The 15,660-nt window shown below is 36.4% G+C and overlaps 1 protein-coding gene across 2 annotated transcripts in view; it reads left to right on the forward strand.

Moving 5' to 3' along the window:
• Window positions 1-2: 2 nt before the first annotated feature.
• GOPC (golgi associated PDZ and coiled-coil motif containing) overlaps window positions 3-15,660 on the forward strand; it is a 40,441-nt gene continuing 24,783 nt past the window's right edge. Inside the window, exon 1 of one of the 2 annotated variants that reach the window (XM_010965475.3) lies at window positions 3-524. In XM_010965475.3, coding sequence (XP_010963777.1) covers window positions 237-524 — 288 coding nt within the window. In that variant the 5' untranslated portion in view covers window positions 3-236. The remainder of the gene's footprint in view (window positions 525-15,660) is intronic. The other variant, XM_010965476.3, reaches the window with a different exon arrangement.

The following is a 15,660-nucleotide window of genomic DNA, read 5'->3' on the forward strand; positions in this document are numbered from 1 at the left end:
GCAGCGGGGGCGGGCCGGGAGGTGGGACGGTCCAAGTCTTCCGTGTGCCACTGCCGCCGCTTCAGCCTCTCTGCTCCTGCCAGTGCGGGGCTGCATTACCGGCGTTAGCGGCGCGAGGGGAAGGGGGGGGGACCGACAGAGCGTGCGTGCGCGGGGGTTCCCGCAGACCCAGCAGTTCCTCTCGCGGAGTGGACGGCGGGGGTCAGCAGCAGTCGAGGGAGGCCATAGACGGCGCCATGTCGGCGGGCGGCCCATGCCCGGCAGGAGCCGGAGGGGGCCCAGGGGGCGCCTCCTGCGCGGTGGGGATCTCCCCCGGCGGGGTATCCATGTTCCGGTGGCTGGAGGTGCTGGAGAAGGAGTTCGACAAGGCCTTCGTGGATGTGGATCTGCTCCTGGGCGAGATCGATCCGGACCAGGCGGACATCACTTATGAGGGGAGACAGAAGATGACCAGCCTGAGCTCCTGCTTTGCGCAGCTTTGCCATAAAGCCCAGACTGTGTCCCAAATCAATCACAAGTTAGAGGTGAGCTGTGGGCGCTGGAGGGGGTGGTATTCAACCTTAGTCTTCAGATCCCATTTAACGCACCAGTGAAACGACCCTGGGAAACTGCCCACAGGGGCACCTGGGCTTCCCGTGCGATGGGGGAATGCGTGTGTGTTTGAAGGAAAGGAGTGAGTTGAGGTTGGAGTAGAAAAAGGTGTGTAGATCGACGTGTAGGCCTCCCGGGGTTCTGTCATCCACCTTCCTAGTATCTCAGTGAGGAGGAAACAGGAACTAATTAACACCAGCCTATTCGTACGTGTTACAGTAAGAAACCTAAGACTTAAGCTCAAAGATTCTCTGTCATAAGAATACTTTAGTCCACCTTTTAACGTTGAGTTTTTAGATCTACTTTCACATTGATAAACTAGGTTTGTATATCACCGGACAGACACAGTCCTGATTATTTTTAAGTATTTCAGATCAGCGTCTATTGTTGCATACAGACATACTATTCCCTGCATGCATAAACTATTAGGGGAATTTGATCAAAGCTCTTAGGAAAAATTAGTGGGATAAACAAGATAGTATCAGTGTCCTTCTCAGTTTACAGTTAGTTGGTCCTTAAATTACAGACAGGTAACTCCAGAGCACCCTACAGTTTTTCAGGTGACTTCTAACATTGAGGTTTTTGTGCTTTATTTCCCAAAGTCTGGATTTATTTTTGAGAGTGTGTGAAGAATCATCATTTACTTTAGTCTCTAATCTTGATTGTGGGTGTGGGTGGAGTGGTGGTGGTTCCAAAAAAAAAAAAAAACTACCATGTTTTACAGAAAATTAAATTAGTGCATTGTTACCATATTTTGAGATCATAATAGATGAATATTATTACATAAAGGGCATTTTCTAACTAGATAATTTAAATAAGAGAATGGATCTTTCATTTTAAAGTAGATAAACATAGGATAATCAGTGATATGCAAAGCTCTTTGAACATTAGGTTTAGAAAGAAATCTTCACTACTATCAGTTGTAATGATTGATAGTGCCCATTGGATCCAAATTAATATAAATATCAGATGTGCGTCCTCTCCTTGCTTAGTGGTTAGCATTCTTTCTCCTTCCTGCTAGTTAGCCGTGAAAAGGTGGTATAATTTATCTTTGATTAGCATAGAATTGCATATGGGAGATTTTGTGACTTTTCTCCACTAAAAGGACTGTTAATTTCTTTCATCTTTTCTGAAAAGGTTGGAATGGAAGCATTGATATGAAGCTAATCACTTCTTATTCTAGGTATATGAAAATGTCTCTTGATTTCTTTCTTAGTGGTAATTTCTAGAAGATAGTTATTTTATTCAGGTGGTGAAATTACATTTGATGGTTTTTAGAGATAGCACTTCAGCTTTAAATAACAGAGCAAGAGTAGCTTTTGATACTCTTGATTTACAACTGAAAGTATCTACTAAGGATAAACAGTTTTTGTAAAATGAAACAGTATCTAATTCATTTTTTAAAATGACTTAATGAGACTTGAAAGTGATATTTGATACCAGATGTAAAGCCTAATTTTGGAGAAAGGATTCTGTGAGCAGAAGGTGGTGCTCAGTTTTTTCATCTTTAAATACTTTTAATGAGTGTTCGGAACTGTAATAAATTATGCATATTCTTTTTTAGAAATTATAATTACATATTCTGATTCCATGTCCTGGCTTAGAAGATGGTGGTGTTCCTCAAAATAAGAAATGCTAAACTGTCACAATGTGAGCATGTTTTTTCAACATGCTTGAAACCTTTGATTTAAAGATCTTAGAAAGTGGAGATTGTGTGTTTTTTCAGTTACAGGTGACTTCTCTGTCTGTGGGTTATTCTTCCTAAATTTAGCAATTTCTACAGTTTTCATGGAATCAGTTGTATGTTATTGAGGAGAGAGGTTCATTGTCAGAAATGCCTTTCAAAGTAGATCTGCTCTTGTATCATCTGCAGAATTTCAGGTTGCCCTGTGTACTGTTACCAGTCTTCTGAGATCTTGAAATTTTGGAAGAGATTTCCATACTTTCTTGCCCTGTTTTTTTTTAGTAAATGAATTGAGTGAGTTCTATTGTTTAAGGATATGGACATTAAGACATAATATTCAAGGCTGCTTATGGTTTTGATAGAGCAGATGTGCACCAAAGTTCAGTGGTTTTAAAGATTAATATCTTAAACCATACTACCATAATAAAATATTTTTATAATCAAGACACAGATACCTCAGTGTGGGTAACTTAAAATGTAATTTAAATTGGTCTTGAGTATCCTTCCAGATTGCCCCTTCTTCTGCCCAGTCATTGTGACTTTAGGTAATACCACATTTAATATTAGTGTAGTAGTTAGGAAAACAATTTTGGTGCAAAGAAATCATAGATTACATTTAAAAATTAAATATAAATGACATCTATGTGACTGCTTTTTTCTATAAGTTGTATTTGAGGAGAAGGCTGTCTGTAGGGGGAAGGGGAGGGCAGAGAATTCATAATATTTTGAGGTAGTGCCATTTCAAGTTACTCACATGTCTCTTATACTTCCCACCTGCTTGAGAATTCCTGCTATCGTGAGCCACTTGGTGACAGCTGTGCTGGAGTCACAGGTACTGATGGGGATAGTAGTAGTAGTAATAATAGTAGTAGTAGTAGTAACGTGTGTTGGAGTAGAATAAAGGTTGAGAACCAGTATGTTAGAAAAACTTAGCTCTCTGTCTTGAAATACATTTCTCTGCCTGTTCACCCCTTCTTTAAAATAACAGCAAAACAGTATGTCTTCTGTCACTTCCTTCTTTTCCCTCAGCAATTGCTGAATCAGTATCTCTTTTTAAAGTGGTTTACTGTTCACAGCCATCAGTGGAGAAACCTTTAATTTTGGTCTAGAGCCACATCAATAATGAACTAATGATGTACTGTCCTTTTACTGCCTTAAAGCTATTCTGTTTTTAAACAAGCAGTGAGGCTGTTCTGCAGCACTGAACTTGAGGTTTAATCTTGATCCAGTATATATTTATTGAGCACTAATTATGTGCCATATGCTGTACTGGGCACTTGGGATACAGTGGAGAGCAAAAATGGACATAGTCATCCCTGATATGGGACTTGGATTCTGTTGGGGGAATTTGTTGAAATAATTATTGCATAAATGTGAAATTCCAACTTTGAGGTACGTAGGGTACTGAGAGCCTATTCTGGGGGACCGAGGAAGATTTCCTTGAGGAAGTGACCATTGAGTTGAAAGGATGAATAGGAATTAGGCCAGGAGAAATAGGAATATCATTCAACATTCTAGTAGAGAGAACGGAAAGTAAAAAGTGCCTGTGATGGGCAAGTGCTTAATACATTTGAAGAGCTGGGAGAGAGTTGGTATGTCTTGTAAGAGCAGAGGGCAAAAGAAGTGAGAGACAAACTAAGTTTGAAGAGGTTGGTAGGGGCCATATTTACATGATTTTATAGGCCATGGAGTAGATTTGGGAGCTTTATCGTAACAATGGGGAATGTTTTAAACTGGATGATGACCTCTGGTATGAAATTACAGTAATTCACTTTGGCTATGGTAAGGAGAGAATTTGGGGGAATAATGAGAATAAATGCAAAAACTCATTTAGGGGGCTCTTATTCTGACCCATGTGAGATGATCGTAGTACAGAGTAGGATAGTGGAGATGGAGGAAAGTGTTCAGAACAAGAGAGATTTGACAAGTGAAAATAAACAAAATCCAGGGTTGGATTGGAATAGAGGAATGAGGGAATTCAGGATGACTCCAAGGTGTCAGTTGGCTGGATAGATAGATGGATATGAGATATTATTAGCAATAACTATGTTGCTAATTTTGTTGATCAATTACTATGGGCCAGGCTCAGTCCTAAGTCTTTTATATATGTATTGTTTCACATAATTCCCACAACAGTCCTGTGGGGTAGGTTTAATATTGTTATTCCCATTTTATAGGGATTAAGTAAAGGGGCCCCAGACTACAGAACTAGAGAAACCAGTCTCTCCAAAAACACTTATTTATGTCTGGTAGGGGAAGGAGGAGGTGGAGAAAAGCAGAAAGAGTGAGTGGCTGGAGAGCCAGGAGGGGGAGTGTGGGGTTCAAGGGAAATACTGTTTTCATTTTGTTTTTAAATGGAAAAATAACTTAAACATGTTTACAAGCCAATGAGAAGCATCTAGTTGAGGGGAAAGCTGAATATTCTAGAGAAAGAGAGAGATAACTAGTAATAGGAAGATTTCTAAGTGACAATGAAATCCAGATACATGTAGAGAGAATGGCCTTATATTGAAAGGACAGCTGTTGAACTTAAAGGGGAAGGAAAGATGATGAACACAGAAGGTGGGAGGTTGAGGGAGTATTTTTTAAGAGCTCAAGGAGAGTGGAAAAGATTTCGAATAGTAATGAAAGAGTGTGAGAGCCAGCTGGTCAGAGAAATAGAAGGACTGCCAGGCCATATTGAGGACTGATTTGGAGTTAGTTACCATAAATTCATGGTACAACCAGTCTTCCATGTTGTGTGACTTTCCCCAGCAATACAGGCACAGTAATGAGAGTAATAATTGAGTTCATTCAGTGCTGTAGCAAGGAGTTTGCTACATAGACAAGAGTGTTATTGAAATGAAAATGGTAATGGGAATGAAGAAAGGGAGATAATCTTTAAATGAGTAGAAACTATTTGATAATTACGTAGGTGCAGAAGAAGAGGAAGGGTAAAGGATGACATCACATTTCTGTTTGGGAAATGTATTGGTTGATACCTATGGTGGCTTGAATAGTGTTCCCCCAAATTCATGTCTATCCAGAACCTCAGACTATGACCTTATTTGGAAATAGGGTCTTTGCAGATGTATTTAATGTAAGAATGTCGATAAGGTCATAGCGGATTACAGTGGGCCCAAACCGGATGAGAGTATCCTCAGAGGATACACAGAGAAGAAAGCTATGTGAAGGCAGAATAAGAAATTGGAGTGACATGTCTACAAGCCAAGAAATGCCAAGGATTGCTGGCAGCCACGAAGTCTAGGAGATGGGCATGCGCCAGTTTCTCCTTCAGAGTCTCCAGAAGGAACCAACCCTGCCAACACCTTGATCTTAGGCTCCTGGCATCTTGTGCTGTGAGAGAATAAGTTTTTGTTCTTTCAAGCTACCGAGTTTGTGGTAATTGTCGTGACCATCCTAGGAGACTTACACTGAGGTAAGGAATCCGGGAGAAGGAGTGGGCCTGGCAGGAAAGATAATGAGTTATGTTTAGGAGATTGTGCACAGTTAAAGTTCTTGCCCCCTTTTTGCGTATTCCTGACATAGCTTCCTAATTGCTTCTTAACCCCCTCCAAACCATCCTTTCATTGCCAGAAGCATTCTAAAGTGATTCATGTTAATGGTTCGTATGAAAAAAGATAATTCTGATTCTGTCACTCTTCTTTTTATACCTTCTTATTATTTATTGGCTAAAAGTCAGACTCTGTAGCATGTTGATCAATGCCCAGTCTGTCCTTATCTCTTGTCACCCCTTCTTAGCTGCTTTTGCCTCAATAAAACTGGCCTGTTTGCATTTCTCTAATTAGGCCTTGCTCTTTCATGGCACCTCAACTTTGGTGTATAGGCCTTTGTCTGTAATACCTTGTCTGTTGCCTTTGTCTACAGTATCAAACACCTACTCATCTTTCAAGACACCACTTACTTCACCATCTCTGTAAAGGTTTTCCTCACCCAACTCTTCGTTGCTCTTTGTAGGCAGAGGCTGTCATAATACCCTGAACTCACTTGGACTGTTAGATTTGTTATGTTGTCCTGTAATTAGTTGTTGCCACATTTCTCTGCCTCTAGGAGGTAAGCTCTTCGAGGGTCAAGACTATGTCTTGGGTGAAATAATCTGAACTCTCAAATGCTTTGTGAAAGCTGACTTTAGGCGGTAACATTATCTCTTTGTGAACTCATTTTGGTTTTTAGAAATGGGTTGTTTCTCTGGTGCTTCCCAAATATATTGAGAAGTGCGTAATTCCTTCGCGTATGAATACCAAGTTGACTTATATGTGTATTATAGAATTGGTGTTTGACCCCTTTTTAAAATTGGAAATTTGGAACCCACACATTAAACACCAGCCTGACCTACTTACATCCTAATCTCACCTGCTAAGGGTTTTCATATCCTTAAGGGCAGAATTTGTCTTAGTCATCATTTGTCTCTAGATCCTGGCACACTGTGTATATTCAATAAATGTTTACTTTAATGAATAGACTATTTGAAACAGCTCTAGTTGCCTCATTCTGCCATAAATCCTCAAAGATTACCAATAATCATTTTGTAATACAAGTTCATGAGAACTGCAATGGTATCTGTCTTGTTGACTCTACCATCCGTGGTGTCTGTCATAGTGCCTGCTACATTATTGAATGACTGGATCACTCATGAAGGTATGATTTGTGAGTTAATAGTTCATGGTATTCCATTTTAAGGAAAATTTGAAACTGTGACTAAGAATAATTTTAAGCATCGTTGTGTTAGGGGATTGAATATGGATTAGTGCACTAGTGACATTTCTAAAATATTGAGTAGGTTGATTCTCCTCATCCCGCCTCCAGTTTGATTATAGAGCAACTGAGTTCTTGAGCATTACAGTGAAAACAGGAAACATTGTATATTATTTGGAACTTAACTATTTTTTGTTACTTCTTTAAAATTTTTTATTTTATTGAGTTATAGTCAGTTTACAATGTTGTGTCAATTTCATGACACATATACATGAACATATGTATATTCATTGTCATTCTTTTTCACCATGAGCTACCACAAGATCTTGTGTATATTTCCCTGTGCTATACAGTATAAACTTGTTTACCTATTCTATATATACCTGTCAGTGTCTACACATTTCGAACTCCCAGTCTGTCCCTCCCCCCCCACCCCCGCCGGCAACCACAAGTTTGTATTCTATGTCTATGAGTTTGTTTCTGTTTTATATTTATGTTCATTTGTCTCTCTTTTTTTTTTTTAAGATTCCACATATGAGCGATATAATATGGTATTTTCCTTTCTCTTTTTGGCTTACTTCACTTAGAATGACATTCTCCAGGAACATCCATGTTGCTGCAAATGGCGCTATGTTGTTGTTTTTATGGCTGAATAGTATTCCATTGTATAAATATACCACTTCTTCTTTATCCAGTCATCTGTTGATGGGCATTTAGGCTGTTTCCATGTCTTGGCTGTTGTAAATAGTGCTGCTATGAACACTGGGGTTCAGGTGCCATTTTGGAGTAGGGTTCCTTCTGGATATATGCCCAGGAGTGGGATTCCTGGGTCATATGGTAAGTCTATTCCTAGCCTTTTGAGGACTCTCCATACTATTTTCCTCAGTGGCTACGCCAAACTGCATTCCCATCAGCAGTGTAGGAGGGTTCCCTTTTCTCCACAACCTCTCCAGCATTTGTCATTTGTAGACTTTTGAATGATGGCCATTCTGACGGGTGTGAGGTGATATCTCATTGTAGTTTTGATTGGCATTTCTCTGATAATTAGTGATATTGAGCATTTTTTCATGTGCCTATTGATCATTTGTGTATCTTCATTGGAGAATTGCTTGTTTACGTCTTCTGCACCTTTTTGGATTGTGTTTATTGTTTATTGTTAATTTTTTTCTTATTAAGTCGTATGGGCTGCTTATATATTCTGGAGATCAAGCCTTTGTCAGTTTCATCTCTTGCAAAAATTTTCTCCCATTCCGTAGGTTGTCATTTTGTTTTGCATATGGTTTTTCTTTGCTATGTAAAGTACTTTTAACTTTTAAAAATACATCACAGATTTATCTGCTGGTCTCCATTTCAAATCCCCCAACCCTGGTTCGGTCACATTGCCTCCCATATTACACAAAGCTCTCTTTTAAAAAAAAACATGAATTTGATCATATCATTCTACTTCAAATTCCTCAGTTGTACTTGAACAAATTCAAGCTCCTTATCACTGATAAACTCTGTCTGGTCTGACTTATGGATAGATCTCCAGTGACATATCTTACCATTCTTTCCTCTTAATATGGGCCAGTACACATAGGCCTCCTTTCAGAGACTTAAGACAACAACTCTTAAACTTTTTGTTGTCAGGACCCATTTACATTCTACAAACTATAAGGTCCAAATATTTATTACATCAGTTAAGAATAGCAAAATTAAGCCCATTACATGTTAATATAAATATTACATATGTGTTAGTGTAAATATAATTATTAATGAAAAATAACTATATGTTCCAAAAAGTTAGAAGCTTAGCATTGTTTTACATTTAACATATAAAAATATCTGGCTTAATAGAAGATAGCTGGACTGTCATATCTGCTTCTGCATTCAACAGTTGTGATATCTGTTACAGTTTTTAGTAATAATATAGAAAGAAAATTTGACCTCACAGAGATATATGTACCTGGATAAGGGAAAAGTATTTTAATAGCCTTTTCAGATAATTGTGGATATTCTTCTTTGATAGTAAAAGGCAGTCTCTTTTTAAAAAAATGTTTTTTATTGAAGTACAGTCAGTTGTAATGTGTCAATTTCTGGTGTACAACACAATGTCCCAGTTATACATATACATACATATATTTGTTTTCATATTCTTTTTCATTAAAGGTTATTACAATATATTGAACATGGTTCCCTCTGCTATACAGAAGAAACTTTTTTAAAATCTATTTTTATTTATAGTAAACATTTGTAAATTTATATGTAGTAACATTTATAAATCTCAAACCTCCAAATTTATCACTCCCCCCTCTCCCCTCCCCCATAACCATAAGATTGTTTACTATGTCTGCAATTCTGTTTTGTTAGGTGAATTCATAGTAAAGGTAATCTCTTAAAGGTTCATTACAATGTGGATTCTATCAATGAACTTTTCAGACACTGTAACATTAAAATACATTGGTCTATTTATGTAGTCTCTGAATGGATCTTTTGCCAAGGCATGATTGTAGCTGCATTGATCATTTTTAACATACTGGTTTGCTGAGTTATCCAGATCTTCCAAATCTGGATATGTGAAATGTGGCAACCACTAATTATCAGACAATGTAACTGATGTATAACAACACATCTCGTTATACAATATCAAAAAATCATACTTGTTAATGTAATATTATAATGTAATGTAATGTAGTCTAATCAGAAAAGTCTGTAAGTGCTGGGAAGCTCTCAAGCTCATGATGATGGATTCGATTTTCCAAAATTCTAATTTTCACATGAAAGCGCACATTTTTACCATTGGCGGCAAATGCTGTCAGTTGTTTACCTCGAAACAACAGATTCACTTTATTTATTCTCAAGAACATGTCTGCCAAATATATTAATCTTAATAACCACAGTCTATTCTTCTTTCAAATAAAAGTGGTGTTCCAAGAAAGAAATGTTCAGCTTTGCAACTCAGGCAGTTGCGTAAGTGCTTTTCCTTGAGACAACATAGTTTGATATGCAGCAGATTTGGTTTATGCATACTTCCCATTTCAACACACAGATATTAAAAAGATTTTCTCAAGGGTTGAGTTTTTTTTTTTTAATTAATAATTTTACAGCTTCATCAAGGACATTCTTAAGTGAACTTCTTTTCTTGACTGCAAGTGCATGGTAGTGAAGAGTACCGTGACTCCTGGTAGGTTAGTGCCACTGCATTGACTTGTGTTGCCAGTTTCTATTCATCATTGCTTTTACACTTTTGGTATGAATGTGAACATAGTGAAAAAGGCAAATAGTGTTTTATTATTATAAAAATAGTTTTGACCTGTGGATGCCCTTAAATGGTCCCACAGACCTGTGATAACTGCTACTCTGATAATAGCCAACGCACTTCCCAGAAGGATAGCCATACGTGCCCACCCCACTAATTCTCTTCTTTTAGTTTCTTTCATGCAGCTTATTATGGTCTGTAATTATGTATACTACTACTGACTTTGTAATGACCTTGGACAAGGTACCTAACCTGTGTGCTTCATTTTCCTTCTTGGTACAAAAAGTATCTCAAAGGATTAGGACAATTAAAATATGAGTATGTTCAAAACAGTGCCTGGCACAATGTTAATACTTTTATTATATATGCCATTCATTTTCTTTACTAGCTGTCTCTTGCACAAGACCACCCTGAGCTTTGCAGGGCAGGATCCACATTTGTTTGGTCTATCAGTGCACCCCCAGACCCCAGCCCAGTGTTTGGCACATAGTCGGTACTTAATAAATACTTGTTGAATGAATGTGTGATGGTGCGAGAGACTAAAATTAAAAAACATGTTTGCTTGTCTTGAGCTGCAGAGTGCTTTAGGAGAAATAATGACAGATAAAGTTAGTGGTCTTTATGCTAAGCTAGAGGAAGTTGGAGCAAATAGGTGTTTTCTCACAGAACTTTCGCAAGTCAAATAAGCAGACTGTTTCAAGAGCTGACTTGTAATAAAGAGGAATATTACTTCCTGTCTTGAGAGATGGCAGAGGTTTTCATATTTGACCTTTGAGCATATTTTCTGTTTGTTCATAGTCTTTGCTTTAGAACAGGACTCACTGGCTTTTTATAATCTTGGCTAGTAGGAGCAGTGCTAACCATCCCAGGCACAGGAAGAGAAGAGAAAATAGGGGAAGATTCTTTATAAAAGGAGTGGGTTAAATTAAATGAGCTCTAAGACTTTGTTCAACTATTTTGAAGAAGTAGAAGAAAAGTAAGAGAGTGGATCAAAATGCTTTTGTTAGTTACATTATCCCTTTGACTTTTGTCGTAGAGAAGAGAAAGCCATGTGAAGAATGGTTCTGCCTCTGCTGTCTGTTAGGTAGCTTAGGATCTTTTATATAAGAATCTCTATGATAGATTCTTTTAAAAATTTAGATCCAGGAAAAAAAACACAGTCCCACCAGATAAAACGACATTGCTTCTTCAAACGAGGTGAAGAGAATTATATGATCTGTAAAGGTTCTCCTATTAATAGGAAACTTGGTATTTTATACTCAATAAACTGTAATAAGATGGTATTTTTGTAGTGATACCCTGCCATCTCTATATGATTTTTATTTTTTACATTTGTTTTATTGACCTTATGAACTTTAAAGCCTTTTGGAAAGTAGGTGGGTGTAGATGATAAATTTTAGATATTGGCATTAAATCGTATAATTACTAGAGATTTAAATTCCAACCTGTACTTTTCATCCTAAATTGCATTTGCAAATATAAGAAAAATGCAGATATTTAAAAGCATAATTGTTTCTTTTTTACTTTGTGATTACCTTTTGTATACATAACTTTAAAACAAAAGATGTAGAAGCATTTATAGGTAAATGTGAGATAATATTTACATCTTTATCAGCAGCATTCTGTGCTGTGGTTCAAAACAGTTAAACTGCTATTTGAAGTCAACTATTTTCTTTGTAATCATTACAAAGGACAGCTCGGAGTATGTGTGCTTTTGTGTGCATGCCTGTACATGCACATGAGATCCAGTGTCCGTGTGTGGGTGTTTGTGCGCATGTGTGCATGCACGCAAGCGAACTTGGGTGTGTGTGGGATGGGGCTGGCTGGTCCGCGGATGTTCAGAGTAGTCTCTTGCTTAGACCCCTGTCTAGTTCTGAGATTTGGAGATATGATCTCATTTGGAACTGATAGTCTGCTTCCTTACCATTTTTCCTATTACTGCCAGAATTATAAAGGAAGTCAGGAGGTCTGAGTTTTAATCCTATGAAATTTCTAATTTGGGGCAACTTACCTAATCTCTTTGGGCCTCATTTCTTCATGTGCAAAATAAAGATATTTTGCCAGACTTTTTAAAGTTCCTACCTTAGATCTTTTAAAATGTTATCAAAAGAGTTGTACGAAATGCCAAAACTAGTGAGTGAGCTGGATCCAAGTTCCCTGCTGTACAACTTGATGTTTACTAATTTCTTGTCTTAGGTTAATCTTACCCAAAACAAAAGGTTTTTGAGGGATGCTTAAGGTAAAGTAATTAGCATTTTTATCCATAAGGCAGCCAAATAAAAGCTACCCTATGTTTAGACAGAAAAGGTGCAGCTGTTATGTATTTTTAAAAGATTATACAAACAGGATAAAGGTCTAGACAAAGTGGAATCATAGGAAACTCTAAATAAAAAATTACTTTGATTTTGGTGCCACAGAGTGGAATCCAGTAGTTAAGAATTATATTAGAAAGGAATTATCTTGATGGAAAAATTACATGTTTCAAAAGAGTATGAAATGAGAAATAGAATAGTAATGACTACATTAAATACAAACAAATGGTAGTGATAATCCTAAAAAATTTATTTAGATAAACTGCTTCTCTGTCTGTTTTTTTCATTCCTGGGAATGTTGCAGAGTATGCCCTAAATTTTCATATGTCTCTAGACTCCATTCCAGTTGATAGTGGAGATCTAGGGACCACATTGTGAGAATCACTGCCTTAGAAAATCTAACCATTGGTTGATTTAATGGCTTAGATCAAGTGAAGGCCATGGTCTTAAGGCTTACAAACCCTCCAAGAGTGGGGTCATTTTGTCCTTAATGAGTTCCAGGGAAAGAATATCTTGATGGTCAGCTTTGTTTTATTTTTTTCTGTAAATGAATCTTCAAGATCAAATGTAGGAAAGTGAAAAAAGATTGTATCCCAAATAAAGTCTGCATGTAGGATAATCTTTAACTGGTTTTGATTCTGCTTTTTAAAACATTTTTTGGATATCACTTAAAAATTTAATAGTTGATGGTTGAAACCAACTATTTCTTTTTAATTTTCACTCTTTACTAGTTATAGCCTGGCCAAGGTAAGACAGTGAGGTAAAAGATGCTCAGGCTTTTTTATGATCAAGCTAGTTTTGAGTCTGTTATTTACTAGCTCTGTGATCTTGGGCAAGCTGCTTAAACTCTGACTTCCAGTTTCCTAGTTAAGGAAACTCTTTTTTTTTTTTTTTTTTAAAGAGAGAGTATGATAAGAATTAAAGATGATGTATAGTATGTGTATGCCTGCTGTATGGTAGATAGATGCTTGTTGTGTGGGAGCTGTGAGTGTTGTTAGTAAGTTAAACATAGGTATTGTAGCTGTAGAAATACGTTTCTCCTTATGGCTAACTGCTTGATAACACTTCCACTACCTTGCCCTGGGAGTAAGAATTGGGTTCAAAGTGCTGTTTTGCCACTGAGCATTTGGGTAGCCCTAGAAATAAAAGCAGCCTTGATGGACTTTGGTTTCATTATCTAAATAGTAATTGTTGTAATCATGGCCTTTATGTTCTCTAAGATCGCTTTGAATTCTAAAATTCTGCAACATTAGGAGAGTAACCTTGAATAAAATATGGAAATTTCTAGTCAACAAAAAATTTCCCATTGACTAACTTTTCCTAGCAGCTAAAATGCTTATATCGTGGACAAGTAAAGAGTTATTTAAATATTACTAAATTTAGAGTTAATTTGAAACACTTACATTGTTCCAAAAAAATTAAATTGATCTTTGAATTTTTATATGTATATCCTTACTTTGTAGAGAATTTTTATTTTTTAAAGTTGAGCAGCCTCTTGAGAAATTTTTTCATTTAATGTAGAGTCCATGTTTATAGTAGGCCACTTTCAAGAGACCTGCATACTAACTACCCTGTTCTCCCTTGCCCTTTTAGAATAGTCAGTTCTGATTTGAATATTAATCTGCCAAATTAATTAATGAATACCACTTATGCCTCTTTAGCATCTTTCTTAATGCCAGAAGTTTTACTCAGTTATTAATAATTCATGAGATTTTTGGTTTGAAACATAAGTCATTGTGGAACAACTAGACAATTATATTGAAACACACAGTACACTTCTTGCCACAAACATTTACGTATGGCCATTCTTCAATATTTGCAAGGGATTGGTTCCAGGCCTCCCCATCCCCAACCCCTGCAGATGTCAAAGTCTGTGGATGCTAAAGTTCCTTATATAAAATGGCATAGTGTTTGCATATAAGCAATGTACATCTTCCTGTATACTTTAAATCATCTCTAGATAACTTATAGTACCTAATACAATGCAAATGATATGTAAATAATTGCCAGCATGAAGCAAAATCAAGTTTTGTGTTTTGCAAGTTTCTGAATTTTTTTTTTCTGAAAAATTTTGATCTATGGTTGGTTGAATCTGAGAATGCTGAATGTATGGATACAGAGGGCTGTTGTAAATCTAATTAAGCTTTTATTTCTAACTTGTAGTTTATAGGAAATACAAGGAATAGAGGAATATATTAGACAACACCACAAAGAAACAGTAAGACAAATACAGATTGAAAGTCAATGTAATGAAAAAGAGATACAGGTTGTTATAGATTAAATGGCTTATTTTAAACTATTTCTGATTAGGTTTACTTTAGCATAAGGTACATATTGCTGAAAAAGAGTTCATATTATTCAAATATTTATTTTCCTTTTGTGATTATTTTGTTTAAAAGATTATTAAATTCTATAGGTTTTGTTTTGTTTTGTATGACTAAGAAGGACATTCGAGGCCAGACTTATTTGTACTTTAAAAAAGTGGTCTTCAGGGTGTACTGAACAATGTCTAGTAATAGGTGATTTTTAATTTTTTTTTAGTGGGCAATTTGTTACATTGATGAAGGTCTATAATAATACAATTCTATTAGACATGTGAGGGTTTTTTTTTTTCTTTTCTTTAATAAGATTTTTGGTTAGGAGTATTTGTGAAAGATATGTAAAAACTGTTAAACTTACATACTGTTCTGAAATGCAATGGAAGTGAAGTTCTACTTTATTTAATCTCTTGCATATGTTTATTATAGAACAGAGTCAACTACTAGTATTATTATTTCTTCTGGCATTTAAAACTTAATGCATTTGTTGATGCTTCGGATTCATAATAAAAGTGCTAGCCGAATACATTAGCCACTAGCCTGATGTGGCTATTGAATGCTTGAAATGTGGCTGGTCCAAATTGTGATGTGCTGTGAGTGTAATATACACAATGGGTTTTAAAGACTGATTATGAAAAAAGGAATGTAATGTTTTAATAATTGTTTTATATTATTATATGTTTGAATGATAATATTTTAGATATATTGGGTTAAGTAGAATATATTGTAAAAATTTACTTCACCTATTTAATTTTACTTTTTAAAATGTGGCTACTAGAAAATTTTAAATTACATATGTGGTTCATATTATATTTCTGTTAA

This window comes from Camelus bactrianus, chromosome 8 (assembly GCF_048773025.1).
Source record: "Camelus bactrianus isolate YW-2024 breed Bactrian camel chromosome 8, ASM4877302v1, whole genome shotgun sequence".
Taxonomy (NCBI): domain Eukaryota; kingdom Metazoa; phylum Chordata; class Mammalia; order Artiodactyla; family Camelidae; genus Camelus; species Camelus bactrianus.